This window comes from Pristiophorus japonicus, chromosome 5 (genome assembly GCF_044704955.1).
Source record: "Pristiophorus japonicus isolate sPriJap1 chromosome 5, sPriJap1.hap1, whole genome shotgun sequence".
Taxonomy (NCBI): Eukaryota; Metazoa; Chordata; class Chondrichthyes; family Pristiophoridae; genus Pristiophorus; species Pristiophorus japonicus.
Genome location: NC_091981.1, coordinates 28,207,446 through 28,222,392, shown reverse-complemented (window position 1 = coordinate 28,222,392; position 14,947 = coordinate 28,207,446). Strand labels below are relative to the sequence as shown.

The 14,947-nt window shown below is 42.8% G+C and overlaps 1 protein-coding gene across 7 annotated transcripts in view; it reads right to left on the bottom strand.

The window, feature by feature from the left end:
• Nucleotides 1-543: 543 nt before the first annotated feature.
• exoc2 (exocyst complex component 2) overlaps nt 544-14,947 on the bottom strand; it is a 329,764-nt gene continuing 315,360 nt past the window's right edge. For all 7 annotated transcript variants that reach the window (XM_070880460.1, XM_070880458.1, XM_070880464.1 and 4 more), the window contains 3 exons: nt 9,133-9,194; nt 8,282-8,341; nt 544-1,241 (listed from right to left, as the gene is read on the bottom strand). In XM_070880460.1, coding sequence (XP_070736561.1) covers nt 1,148-1,241; nt 8,282-8,341; nt 9,133-9,194 — 216 coding nt within the window. In that variant the 3' untranslated portion in view covers nt 544-1,147. The remainder of the gene's footprint in view (nt 1,242-8,281; nt 8,342-9,132; nt 9,195-14,947) is intronic.

The following is a 14,947-nucleotide window of genomic DNA, read 5'->3' as shown; positions in this document are numbered from 1 at the left end:
GGCAAGGGTTAACCAAGACTGCAGACCTGCTCTGCTGCATGGACCTTGTGCGTGCACGTATCGCAGTGTGGCCTGGCCCATGCTGCCCCTGGGCCCTCGGCTCTACTGCGTCCCGTACCATTATTTGTCGCACCTCCGCCACGATCTCTCGCCGCTCCGCTACAAACATTCACCGCATCTCGCCACAAACACTCGCCACTCATCCGCCCCGACCTTCCCACTCCTCTGTACCTGGGCCCTGCCGATGTTCCTGCCCACGCACCAAAACGGCGACCAGAGTTTTGATGACGTCACCCATCTCAAAATCATCGCATACTTGGAGCAGCTCACGCTGGAGATTGAAGTCATATGCTGTTCCAGGTCTTTTATAGCCTGACCCGCAGAGCTGTGCTCTCGCAGGTTGTGGGGCTAACTTTATAATATACTAATGCTAAATGATGTCTACTCTCTTTGTTTGATGATTTTATGCTTAAAAAGTTATGATTCTACTTTCTTCATGAAGACTCGAAGAGAATGGTGGAAAAATTTGAAACTAAACAAAAATGTTGCACTGTATTTATTTACAGTTTTGATTACATAAGTGTTGAAATACATAAATGACTTAATTCATTAGCTTCATATTTTGAACACATGTAAATTAGTTAGCAGAAAAAGCTCCCGAGTTAAGCCTCATGCATGAAGTTAAAGTAACACAGGCTGAACAGTGTTCATAATTCTTGCTGGTTAAACCTAATGATGGTAAAGAATTGCACAAATACTGTGTTTTGATGTAAACAGGCCTAACAAATTCATATAGGAAGAACTATGAAAACTAACAAGGACAACATTCTCTTCTGTATCTGAAGCCTTTTAATCCTCTCTTTTAATTTGTTTTTCCATGTGAAATATAACATGCAATTTAATTCAAAGTTTGCATTGACAAAGTTAAACTTTTCAAAATGTATTTGATGAATATCGATGAAGCTATTAATATACCGCAAGTATTAACCTTTTTGAAATTTTATTTCAACCTTTTTAAGTAAGAATTTCATTTGTTGAGAGAAATACAGAAAGTAGAACCACTTTTTGAAGACGGTTATATTTTCTCATGCTCTGATGTGTGGTTTTGCTGAATAAAGAATCCACAGATCTCTAGCACCCTTTCATTTTATGTCTTTACCATGCCTCGTGAGGAAGGTTGAAAGCAGGTGAGCTGTAGGTGCATGCTGCTCTTGAACTTGTTCAGCAGCTCTTCAAGTAATCTATCATGATGAAAAGGACAATAGTTTCTAATCCATAATAAAATAAAATGGACAATCAGATTTTATTTTAATAACTGGTAATAAAGATAAATATCATAAGTAATTAAAATTGTGATTAATCTTAATCTTGGTTTTAATAGTATATTTAATTGATACAATTACTGCACTCATCTCATTCAAGTTTGTTTTATTATTGATGCTATAATTATTTTCATCCAATAAAACAACCCAAACATAAAATCCTTGATTTCCTATTTCTGGAAAAGCAACTTAAAAATGATTGGAGCTTGTTCAGGAAATTGTGTATATAAGATCATCATCATGTACATAAGAACATAAGAAATAGGAGCAGGAGTAGGCCATACGGCCCATTGAGCCTGCTCCGCCATTCAATAAGATCATGGCTGATCTGATCACGGACTCAGCTCCACTTCCCTGCCTGCTCCCCATACCCTTTATTCCCTTATTGCTCAAAAATCTGCCTATCTCCGCTTTAAATATAGTCAATGGCCCAGCCTCCACAGCTCTCAGGGCAGAGAATTCCCCAGATTTACAACCCTCAGAGAAGAAACTCGTCCTCATCTTAGTTTGAAATAGATGGCCCCTTATTCTGAGACTATGCCCCCTAGTTTTGGTTTCCCTTATGAGTGGAAATATCCTCTCTGCATCCACCTTGTCGAGCCCCCTCATTATATGTTTCGATAAGATCACCTCTCATTCTTCTGAACTCTAATGTGTATCGGCCCAACCTACTCAACCTATCTTCATACGTCAACCCCCTCAACTCCGGAATCAACCTAGTGAACCATTTCTGAATAGGCCCCAATGCAAGTATATCCTTCCTTAAATACGGAGACCAAAACTGTACGTAGTACTCTTGGTGTGGCTATAGTTGTAGCAGGACTTCCTTGCTTTTATACTCTATCCTCCTTGCAATAAAGGCCAACATTCCATTTGCCTTCCTGATTACTTGCTGTACCTGCATACTTACTTTGTGTCTCATGCACAAGGACCCCCAGGTCCCGCTGTACTGCAACACTTTGCAATTTTTCTCTATTTAAATTATAATTTGCTTTTCTATTATTTCTGCCAAAGTGGATTTTTCCACATTATACTCCATCTGCCAAATTTTTACCCACTCACTTAGCCTGTCTATATCCCTTTGCAGATTTTTTTGTCCTCCTCACAATTTGCTTTCCCACCCATCTTTGTATCAGCAAACTTGGCTACATTGCATCCAAGTCATTAATATAGATTGTGAAAAGTTGAAGCCCCAGCACCGATACCTGCGGCACCCCACTAGTCACTGTTTGCTAACCGGAAAGTGACCCTTTTATCCCAACTATGTTAGTTAGCCAATCCTCTATCCTTACTAATCATCATCATAGGCAGTCCCTTGGAATCGAGGAAGACTTGCTTCCACTCTTAACATGAGTTCTTAGGTGATTGAACAGTCCAATACAAGAACCACAGACTCTGTCACAGCTGGGGTAGATAGTCGTTGAGGGAAGGGGTGGGTGGGACTGGTTTGCCGTACGCTCCATCCGCTGCCTGCGTTTTATTTCTGCTTGCGCTCGGCGATGAGACTCTAGGTGCTCTGCGCCCTCCCGGATGCACTGCCTCCACTTAGGGCGGTCTCTGGCCAGGGACTCCCAGGTGTCAGTGGGGATGTTGCACTTTATCAGGGAGGCTTTGAGGATGTCCTTGTAACGGTTCCTCTGCCCACCTTTGGCTCGTTTGCCGTGAAGGAGTTCCGAGTAGAGCGCTTGCTTTGGGAGTCTTGTGACAGGCATGCGAAGAATGTGGCTTGCCCAACGGAGCTGATCAAGTGTGGTCAGTGCTTCAATGCTGGGGATGTTGGCCTGGCCGAGGACGCTGATGTTGTTGCGCCTGTCCTCCCAGGGAATTTGTAGGATCTTGCGGAGGCATCGTTGGTGGTATCTCTCCAGCGACTTGAGTTGTCTGCTGTACATGGTCCATGTTTCTGAGCCATACAGGAGGGCAGGTATTACTACAGCCCTGTAGACCATGAGCTTGGTGGCAGTTTTGAGGGTCTGGTCTTTTTCTCAGGCGGCTGAAGGCTGCACTGGCGCACTGGAGGCAGTGTTGAATCTCGTCGTCAATGCCTACTCTTGTGGATAAGAGGTTCCTGAGGTATGGGAAATGGTCCACTTTGTCCAGGGCCGCGCTGTGGATCTTGATGACTGGGGGGCAGTGCTGTGCAGCGAGGATAGGCTGGTGGAGGATCTTTGTCTTACAGATGTTTAGTGTAAGGTCCATGCTTTCGTACGCCTCAGTAAAAACGTCGACTATGTCCTGGAGTTCAGCCTCTGTATGTGCTCAGCCGCAGGCCTCGTCCGCGTACTGTAGCTCGACGTCAGAGGTTGGGGTGGTCTTGGATCTGGCCTGGAGACAGCGAAGGTTAAACAGATTCGCACTGGTTCTGTAGTTTAGTTCCACTCCAGCGGGGAGGTTGTTGACTGTGAGATGGAGCATGGCAGCAAGGAAGATTTAGAAGAGGGTTGGGGCGATGATGCAGCCTGTTTGACACTGGTCTGGGCGTGGATTGGGTCTGTAATGGACCCGTTGGTAAGGATCACGGCCTGCATGTTGTCGTGGAGCAGGCGGAGGATGGTGACGAACATTTGGGGGCATCCGAAGCGGAGGAGGATGCTCCATAGACCCTCGCGGTTGACAGTGTTGAAGATGTTTGTAAGGTCGAAGTTAGCCATGTATAAGGGCTGGCGCTACTCCCTACATTTTTCCTGCAGCTGTCGCGCTGCAAAAATCATGTCCGTTGTGCCCCGTAGGGGACGAAATCCGCACTGTGACTCCGGGAGGAGTTCCTTGGCCACAGGGAGAAGACAGTTGAGGAGGACTCTAGCGACGACTTTCCCAGTGGCTGATAACAGGAATATTTCTCAACCGTGCAAACTTTTATCTTGTGCAGTCACCTTTTATGTGGCACCTTATCGAATGCCTTCTGGACATTCAAATACACATCCACTGATTCCCCCTAATCCACCCTGTGTGTTACGTCCTCAAAGAACTCCAGCAAATTTGTCAAACATTATTTCCCTTTCATAAAACCATGCTGACTCTACTTGATTGAATTTTGCTTTTCTAATGTCCAGCTACTGCTTCCTTAATAATGGACTCCAGTATTTTCCCCAACGACAGATGTTAGGTTTCTTGCTTTCTGTCTGCCTCCTTTTTTTATATTGGGGCGTTATATTTGCGGTTTTCCAATCCGCTGGGACTGCCCCAGAATCCAGGGAATTTTGGTAGATTGCAACCAATGCATCCATTATCTCTGCAGCCACTTCGTTTAGGACCCAAGGATGCAAGCCATCAGGTCCAGGGAACTTTTCTGCCTTTAGTCCCATTATTTTACCGAGTACTACTTATTTAGTGATAATGATTGTATTAAGTTCCTCCCTCCCTATAACCCCTTGATTATCTACTATTGGGATGTTTTTAGTGTCTTTTACTGTGAAGACCGATACAAAATATTTGTTCAACATTTCTGCCATTTCCCTGTTCCCCAGTTTCATCTTCTAGGGGACCAACATTTACTTTAGCCACTCTTTTCCTTTTTATGTACCTGTAGAAACTCTTACTATCTGTTTTTATATTTTGTGCTAGTTTACTTTCAAAATCTATCTTCCCTTTCTTTATTATTTTTTTATTCGTTCTTTGCTGGCTTTTAAAAGTTTCCCAATCCTCTGGCCTCCCATTCGTCCTGGCCACATTGTATGCCCTGGTTTTCAATTTGATACCATCCCTTTTTTCCTTAGTAAGCCACGGATGGTTATCTCTTCTCTTGCAGTCTTTCCTTCTCATTGGGATATATTTTTGTTGAGAGTTATGAAATATCTCCTTAAATGTCTGCCACTGCTCATCAACCGTCCCATACTTTAATCTATTTTCCCAGTCCACTTTAGCCAACTCTGCCTTCATGTCTCTGTAGTCTCCTTTATTTAAACTTAGAACACTGGTTTGAGATCCAACTTTCTCACCCTCCAACTGAATTTTAAATTCAACCATGTTATGGTCACTCATTCTTAGAGGATCCTTTACTAGGAGATTGTTTATTAATCCTTTCTCATTAGACAGTACCAGATCTAGGATAGCCTGCTCCCTGATTAGTTCCACAACGTACTGTTCAAGCAAACTATCCTGGATACGCTCAATGAACTCTTCCTCAAGGCTACCCTGGCCAATTTACTTTGTCGAATCAAGATGAAGGTTAAAATCACCCATGATTATTGCCGTTCCTTTTTTACAAGCCTCCATTATTTCTTGATTTATACTGCGTCTAACAGTGTAGCTACTGTTAGGGGCCTATAGGCTACGCCCACCAGCGACTTTTTCTCCTTATTATTCCTCATCTCCACCCAAACTGATTCAACATCTTGATCTTCTGAGTCAATATCGTTTCTCACTAACGCACTGATCTCATCCTTTAGTAACAGAGCTATCTCACCTCCTTTTCCTTTCTGTCTGTCCTTCCGGATTGTCAAATACCCAAATATTTAGCTCCCAGCCTTGGTCACCTTGCAATAATGTCTCTGCAATGGTTAACAGATCATATCTATTTGTATCTATTTGTGCCGCCAACTCATCTATTTTGTTATGAATGCTGTCATGCACTGGTTTTCATTTCCCCCAGTTCTACCCTGTTGTATTGCATTCTCCTTATTCTTTGACTTTTAAAATTTCTGCTAATCTGAACCCCCACCCCCACTAATAAGTTTAAAGCCCTCTCTGCAGCCCTAGTTATTCGATTCGCCAAGACCCTAGTCTCGGCACGATATAGAGGGCATAGATTGAGGCTATGACCTGGGGAGGGGTTGCAGGATTAGCAGGCGATAGCGGGTGATCGGCAGGCAAGCGGGGATCGTGGAAGGGGGTAGGGAAATCGGAAATCACAGGGGTGAAGGCGAGCCAAGGATCAGCGGGGCTTAGAGCCAGGGACCGGGGGGGTTCTCTGATCATGGGGAGGTGGGCTAGGTAGAGACAATTATTCAGGAGGTGTGTATAAATCTATCATAGGCAGTCCCTCGAAATTGAGGAAGACTTGCTTCCACTCAAAGTGAGTTCTCAGGTGGCTGAACAGTCCAATACAGGAATGACAGTCTCTGTCACAGGTGGGACAGACAGTCGTTGAGGGAAAGGGTGGGTGGGTGGGACTGGTTTGCTGCACGCTCCTTCCACTGCCTGCACTTGTTTTCTGCATACTCTCGCCGACGAGACTCGAGGTGCTTAGCGCCCTCCCGGATGCTCTTCCTTCACTTACTGGCCAGGAATTCCCAGGGGTCGGTGGGGAAGTTGCACTTCATCAAGGAGACTTTGAGGGTGTCCTAGAAACGTTTTCTCTTACCTCCACTTACCTTCTGAATGCAGCAGTCCCCGTTTGTGTTTACCTGCCGGGTTTCACAAATTTGGTGAAACCCATCCCCAGGCAGTTAAACACAAAATGATCGGGGTAAATACAGGCTTCTAGCCTCATTACAATATTTAAATTGAGGTAACGCCCCCTGGCAGCAGGTTGGCTGCCCGCGCCCCTATCCCGTCTCCAGCAAAACCGGAAGTGGGCGAGCTGGAGGTGGGATCAGGTTTTTAACAATTCAATTGCCCCTACACTCCAAACCTACCTGTTTATTGATTGGAAAATTACAGCCATTATTTGCAATTCAGGATATCTAATAGGAGAGCCTACCACTTTTCAGAGATTTATAAACTGTATCACCTGATAACTATTAATGAGGAACATGTTTCTTTATCAGTTCTTTTGACCATTTAACCAGCAATAGGTTCTGTAAGAAAATCCAAAAAGGAGTTTCTCCCTTAATTCTGATGAAACTTCTCAAAATCAACAGGTTATGAAACTTTCTCTAATGTATTACTTCCAAACTGTACCAATTGTAACGAGATTCAACCTCTCTCCGATCCCCCCGTCTCTCTCTCTCTCTGATTTCCATCCCTCTCACTCCAATACTGCCTCTCTCACTCTCTCCGCCTTCTCTCCAATCCCCCATTCTCACTCTCTCCCCCTCCTCTCCGATTCCTCTCCCTCACTCTCTCCCCCTTCTCTCCGATCCCTCTCCCTCACTCTCTCCCCCTCCTCTCCGATCCCTCTCCCTCATTCTCTCCCCCTCCTCTCCGATCCCTCTCCCTCATTCTCTCCCCCTCCTCTCCGATCCCTCTCCCTCACTCTCTCCCCGATCCCTCTCCCTCACTCTCCCCGATCCCTCTCCCTCACTCTCTCCCCCTTCTCTCCAATCCCCCTCCCTCACTCTCTTACCCCTTCTCTCTCCGATCCCCCACCCTCACTCTCTCCCCTTCTCTCTCCGATCCCCCTCCCTCACTCTCTCCCCTTCTCTCTCTGATCCCCCTCCCTCACTCGCTTCCCCCTTCTCTCCCCGATCCCCCTCCCTCACTCGCTTCCCCCTTCTCTCCCCGATCCCCCTCCCTCACTCTCTTCCCCTTCTCTCCCCGATCCCCCTCCCTCACATCCCTCCCTCCCTCTGCCTTTCTCGCTCCGATTCCCATCTCTCTTTCCTCTCTCTCCCTCTCGATCCAATCTTTCCCTGAGCCTTGACCATCGGAGCTGAACAAAGCGTGGCGCACACTGCACTGCAGCTGCAACTGTGAGATACTGCGCATGTGTGGCCGGACCTTGGCGACAGCGTGCATGCACAGAAGGACACACAAATGTTCAAGCACATGATCGCTTCGACAATTTTAAACCACGTATGTCTGGAATGGAGGATGCAACACCAATATCATGACAGCATCAATATTCCTTCTAATTTTTGTTTTAGGTGCGTAGTCCCTTTAAATTTGCTGCACGGCTGCGATGCACGGTATCTTTTCCAGCATTACAGCCTGAGAGTGGCCTGCGCGACCTCTTGATCGCTGCGTGGCTGCTAGACATTCTCAAACACCAACCAACTGCCATATTTTAAACACTTAGCTAAGTTCTCCAGGGTGAATTTCAAAGTACAACAGACTACAGAATCATCTGAGCAACTTACTTTTTATCTGCTCCGTTGGGAAGTTGGGGCAGTGGTTCAAGGGCCTGTTTGAAGCTGTAACTAAAGAAAGAGATAGATTTACACAGAACTTAGTTCAAAATCTTTGGGAAAATAACCATAAAATAAATACAGCTTTTAAGACAAGAGATTCAAAAATCATTTAAAAAGGAACAATATCCATTAAATATGGAAATCACTGTCTAAATGAGGTCAGATAGCACGTAACATTCTGACATACTAATTTGGCAATTGTTGCTTTTTTTAAAAAAAAAGACTGTGCTGGACAAAAATATACTGATAATGGGTTTCTGCAGAATTCTTATTCAAGAATCTTCCTTAATGAACATCCATTGTATAATATGCAGTTGAACAAATTCTCTCAAGGGGGCAGTTTGTTTACAATTATTGTAAGAATTTATCATATTTTGGCCAATATGTTAGATTGCCTGCTCTAAATGTGATCATCTTTGTTCTTTGAATGTAGTCCAGCTCCTCTTGAACAAATAATTCTGGCAGCAAACAGTAGATTACTTGAGATGCTGTCCCTTTAAATTGCTGATGCTCTAGTGCAACTATAAACAGAGACCTTAAGCAGCACACAAGTGGGAGAATCACCTCACCAGAATGTATACCATCAAACTCTTAAAAAGGACAGTGCGTGAAGTGTTTTATTTAACCTGTTTGATGATGGAGTCAGGTTGCATGTAGATGTTGAATGAATATTCTAAGAGATGCAAGTAGTTCTAACGATTAAAAATAATCTTAGAATTAATTGAACTAACTTTTTAAAGGCTCCGTTGAAAGTTGCAATAATCAAACTGAAAAAAGTAGGACTTAAAGTTCCTTCTTACTTGCTGTCAGGAGTCAGGAATGAGGCAACAGCGTCTCTAAGAGCACAAATTTCCAGTTTGGCCTGAAGAAAGAAACACATGTTTACAAATGTGTTCACAACAAGCCTTACAGCCTCGGCTCCCACTTAAAATGGTTGATGCATTATTATATCAAATAATGTCACTGCTTTGTGTGTGATAAACGTCCTTCAAGAATAAAAGTATATTTAACAATTGGTATTTGTAATATTTTTTGAGTACCAGCCATGACACGTCAGTCATCACAAAGCTTCTCCATAGGCATGTCACATGATCCTTGAAGAGCAACTTTAAAGCTTAAAGCAAAGTTAAGTTCCACAACTTCATGCTTAGAATACATAGCTTGGATAAAAAGGATTAAACCTTACCTTTCAATCTAGTTTATTTCATAACAATGTGGCAAAAGTGGCAAATTTATATTGCATTACGTAGATGCTTGTATCAGGGATCAATCAAATAGTACATAGTCTTGTGCTGGCTGCCCATATATCTTCCATGGAAAAAGAGTTAGCATGTCAATGGATGGATAACTAGTATTGAATCAAGTTGGTGCAGCATATGTGATGCCTTTGCACTGTACCATTTAATGGTAGTATGTAGTTTGCAGCTGCATTTCCCCACAAGGGGAGTTCCCTATCTCAGTTGCACCAACAAAATAGCACAAAATGGAAGACAGGTGCTTCTTCATAGGGAGGAATGAAGGGAAGGAAGGAAACTAGAGGGCAAGTTGGGCAGAGCTGGTCTTGCACACCTCTAATGGTCAATTCCACATGTCTAATAGACAGTTCAAGGGCAGTATTTGAAGAGCCAGCTGTGGGCCTCAATAGAGGGAATCAAAAATAAGTTTGCAACTAGAAACAACACAGGCACAAAACAGCATGAATAAAACGCAACAAAAATTATTTTATTCAAAGTTAATATAATATAGGATTATAGTTATTCAGTGTCTTGTGTATGTTTGTTTCAATCTAAAGTGAAATTGTTACACTCTACTAATTGGTACAGGAAAAGCAATACGTAGTTTAAAAAAATATATATCAATTTTTCAAATCCCATCTGTTCCTAATTTCTTTAACCCGATATACATTGGTTAATATTAGGCATTAATTTGACCCATCTTGTAAAAAGCATTTATTGTCGTCGATACAAGTTAAAATGCTTTCCTTTGAACATCACTTCCAACACTGTTAAACCAACGATATCTGTAAATGATGTACAGCATCAAGCTCATTGGCAAATTCATTGCTTTTGCTAATTAGGTGTTAGCTTTGGCAGTGGCACTCTTCCCGGTTACCTGGTCAGTATTTATCTCTCAACCAACATCAGCAAAAAAAAAAAACAGATTATCTGGTCATTATCTCATTGTTGTTTGTGCACAAATTATCTGTCACCTTTCCTATATTACAATTACATGACAGTGACTACACTTCAAAAGTACTTCATTGGCTGGGAAGTCCTTTGGGATGTGCTGAGGTCATGAAAGGTGTTATATAAATGTAAGTTCTTTCTTTTCATTAATCTACTATAAACCTTTAAGATTGAGACATATATATGAGATCAGAAGTACTGCCAATTCAAAATGCAATTGATACTTGTAAATATGATCAGATAATGACTTCCATTCTCACTATAATCACTAAAAGAGGCAGACATCAGAATAAACGATCTCAACTTATCACTTCTGACAGGTGTAGTCATTCCTAAATTCTTGCTACATATGCAGCTCTGATACTGTTCAGGCCGCAAGTCTCTACAATGGTAACCATGTCTGGCTTGCAAATCATAAGCTAGCTGCTTTGGGACAACAAATTATAGGGCATTGTATTAACAGTCCCCCCTGCTAATAGGAACAAGTGATTCTTGGCTCAAACTGATATAGCACTATCAATTGGATGTCCAGTGTTTGCAACATCTCCATGTAGCCATGACTGAGTCCGAGCTGCTTCTTTGGATGATAAGGCAAGAGATCTTAATGCTTGCATATGGCAATCTTATCTTTTGAGGGCTGTTGTACCAAAGACCACACATACAAAGGTAACAGATGCCATGAACCGTCACTTACGGTTTCTAATTTCTGATGAGTAAATAAGTTTTTTTTTTGCTGATTGACATGTAGTGAGATAAGCACTTGTATGAAGAATAAGGTCCTGTTCTCAATTATTTATATATAAACATTCTATTTAGAAACACCAGAAATGTCTGAACTCCAGACTGTGGCCACTTCTTTCTCACATTTCGAAGACTTGTAGAAACATGTGCTTTGCTGGTTCCCAACACTCCTGCTGCTTATACCTGTATTACGCTTTTACTACAATTCTATGCAGAAATACTGTCACTTTCAGTTTTCCAGCCAAAACATGACCACATGTGAACTGCTAAGTTTTTTTTCTCTCAGTAATTTCTGTCATGAACTGCACTGCTTTATGTTAAAACCACTATAGGATTAATTGGACACTTGCTGCTGTGACTGCTACTGGGGTTATGAGGTAGTTTTCATTATATTGCCTATTAAAAGGGCGATCCAAACACTACAAAATAACTAGTGTTTTACTGTGATTTGCAATCTCCCCTAGTGATGTGCATTCCGCAGGATGCTTTCAGGGAACTAGAGGACAAGGAGAAATTCCAGAGGAATGCAAAGATAGGCCTGCTTGCATTTGAGACCATCCATTACCGCTTGAGGTGGGACAACAGACTCCACCAGGGCTCCTTGGGCATGTCAATGAAGATGTGACTTCAGCACCTATGCTTGACCGAAGGATCTTTCTCAGGTTCAGACAGTGCCATCTTGCTGTACCAGCAGAAAAACAGTCTTCAGAGGTTGGAAGTTCAAAGAGCTGATGCACAAGCAGCTCACAGACCTAGATGCAGATGTGTGATTTACAGCGAATTACTTTATTATGGGCTTGGAAGATGCGAGTCTGACAAGGATTTCAACTGAACATTGCATTTTGAAAGTGTACATTCCTGAGGTATGGATGCACATGAGATGCAAAGAACGAGTTGTAAGATTGTGTGAGGTCTTGGCATTGGTGAAGAGTTCCCATGAAAAAGGGAACACCTTGTAGCATGTGATCTTTGGACCAAGGTATTGTTGGTTAGTTTCCTGCAAGTTTGAAGCAGAAGAGTGAGGTCAGTCAATTCATGTCCTTTGGTTCAGCAAGTAAATGCGCCATATTGAATGTGGTATAGGATCATAGAGACCTGAAGATCGTGGGCATTGTTGTTCTGTTGTGTCCCTTGGGGCAGCAGTGATGTGCTACAATTGGCCTTGGTGTTCTTGGACATGGGGAATAATCAGCTACAGTTCCTGCTGCAGATCACTATATAGTGATCCTTCAGGAAGGTGCACATCTGGACATCAGGTGAGGACTGTATCAGGCTCAGCTATGACATGGCACAGGAAAAGTAACCTGTTGATATTATTTACCTAGGTCACAAAAGAATAATGGACAAAAGGATGAGATGCCAAAAGAGTTGTCAGCAATCAGCTTTCAGGAGAAGGAGAGGAGAAAATTGGAAAATAAAAAAAAGACATGCAAAAGCCATTAACTGTTCCAGTTCAAAGAAGATCATAATTGGACCATATTCAATGAATACAATTCCATTAATATTCAGTAATGCCCTTTCTCCTTCCACTAGCAATGTAGATTGTGTTGGACAGAAGAGCATAAAGCTTTGCAGGCAGTTCAGAACTGACATTAAGTGGTGTGTGTCATCATCATAAGCAGTCCCTCGAAATCGAGGAAGACTTACTTCCACGCTAAAAGTGATTTCTTAGGTGACTGAACAGTCCAATACGGGAATTACAGTCTCTGTCACAGGTGGGACAGACAGTCATTGAAGGAAAGGGTGGGTGGGACTGGTTTGCCGCACGCTCCTTCCGCTGCCTGCGCTTGGTTTCTGCATACTCTCGGCAATGCAGTTGTACACCGAGATGCAGCCTGGAGCTTTCCTCTAATTCCTGGTGCGGAATGGATTATTTTTGCAGGGTGGGTTTCCAGCAGGATCTCAGTACCAAGGGGGAGCCTTCTGCTGTCATGGAGGAAGATGTGGTGCAGCAGGCAAAAGAAAACAAGATAGATGGAAAAAAAGAAAGAATTTATAAAGCAGCTTTAATATCCTCAGAAAAGTCCAAACGCTTCACAGCCAATGAAGTACTTTTGAAGTGTAGTCACTGTTGTAATCGGAGGAAAGATAATAGCTAATTTGTGCATGGCAAGATCCCACAAACAGCGATGCTTTAGGGATGTTGGTTGAATCTTGTTCTCTTCTTTGAGTAGTGCCATGAGATCTTTTACATCTACCCGAGAGACCAGAAGGGGTCTTTGGTTTAACATCTCAACTCAAAGATGGTACACCTCCGTCAGAGCATAACTCCTTCAGAACTGCACTGAAGTGTTAACAGAGATTAAGTGCTAAAGAGTACAACCACTGAGTCAAGGCTGACACAATAACAAGAGAGACAATTAAAGGGACAAAAGAACCCTGAAGAGCACATCGCAGTTTGTAGTGAACGTCTTGGACAAGTAATGGGGCCATAATGGAAGGAGAGGTGGCCACTACCAGGCCCTTTACCCTGTAACTATCAAATTAGGGAGCTTGCTATGATAGTGCAGGGACTACTGTTACCCCTCTGCTAGCAGTCTCTTGAGTTGGAGCTAGAACAGCCTGAGGGTGGGGAAAAATAGATGGCTTGCCAACACCCCCCATCTCCCTGCTTTCACTTACATGTGGCGGACAGGGAAGTGGCGGCTGATGGGAGAGGAAAATAAAGTCCCTAGGCTGGAATGCGACAGTAGGCCTCGCCACCCAATATCCCCGTGCCTTCTGGCATAATTGGTGGAGGAAAATCCAGGCCGCAGAAATCTATTATAGTGCATTAGAATTTCAAACTGCATGACATTGATATTATAAAATTGTTATCAGGTGAATGGGCTATAGGATTTTATTGGGGGGGGAGGGGGGGGGGAAGGAATATAGAAAAGCAAACATTATGTTGTATGAAGTGATCCAAAATTATTCAAAAGTCGAATGGACTAATGAAGGCTTGTTCAAAGAACTAGAACAGTACAGTTGCATTATGCTATGGACTTTCGGAAGTTTGGGTTGTGAAACCTGTGTGCAAGTGCACTGTGCACGATAGCTGCACCACTGCATTTAGACACATACCTCTCGCTCCACATCTAGTACAGAGCTCCACAAGCAGGAACTCTGGTTTCATTTTGGATCAACCAGTCACATCTGAACGGAAGGCACTCCACAGTGAAACCATCTCTGAGGGATGGGGGCGGGGACGTGGTTTAACTCTTGGCAATCTTTAATGTTTGACTTCAGTACGTGCAACAAAAAAAATCACACTCGAGTATCAAGAACAATCTCAATCTAAATTTGCAACTGCGTTTATTGCTGGATTATTACATTTCCAGACATATATTTGACCCTATTAGTTTTATTTACTTACTAAATTTATATTGTATTACCTCGGGACAAGAGCAACAAATTATAAAGCAATTGACGATTGAATGAAGCAGCTCCCATACTATAACATATAATTTATATCACTAATTAAAAATGATATCCACTAAAAAATGCAACTTAACACAACCTTTTCTGAAATGACTGTGCATGTGATGAACTAATGTGAATAACTTTAAAACTAAGCCAAGTGAACTAAAACATGTACTAATACCGAGGTACCATTAAATAATCATTCTGAGTCATTGATTATTTCTTTCTTCTTATGCATGCATAAGTAAACTTAAAGAAAGTCAATGAATGAAACTGGGCTAATGCT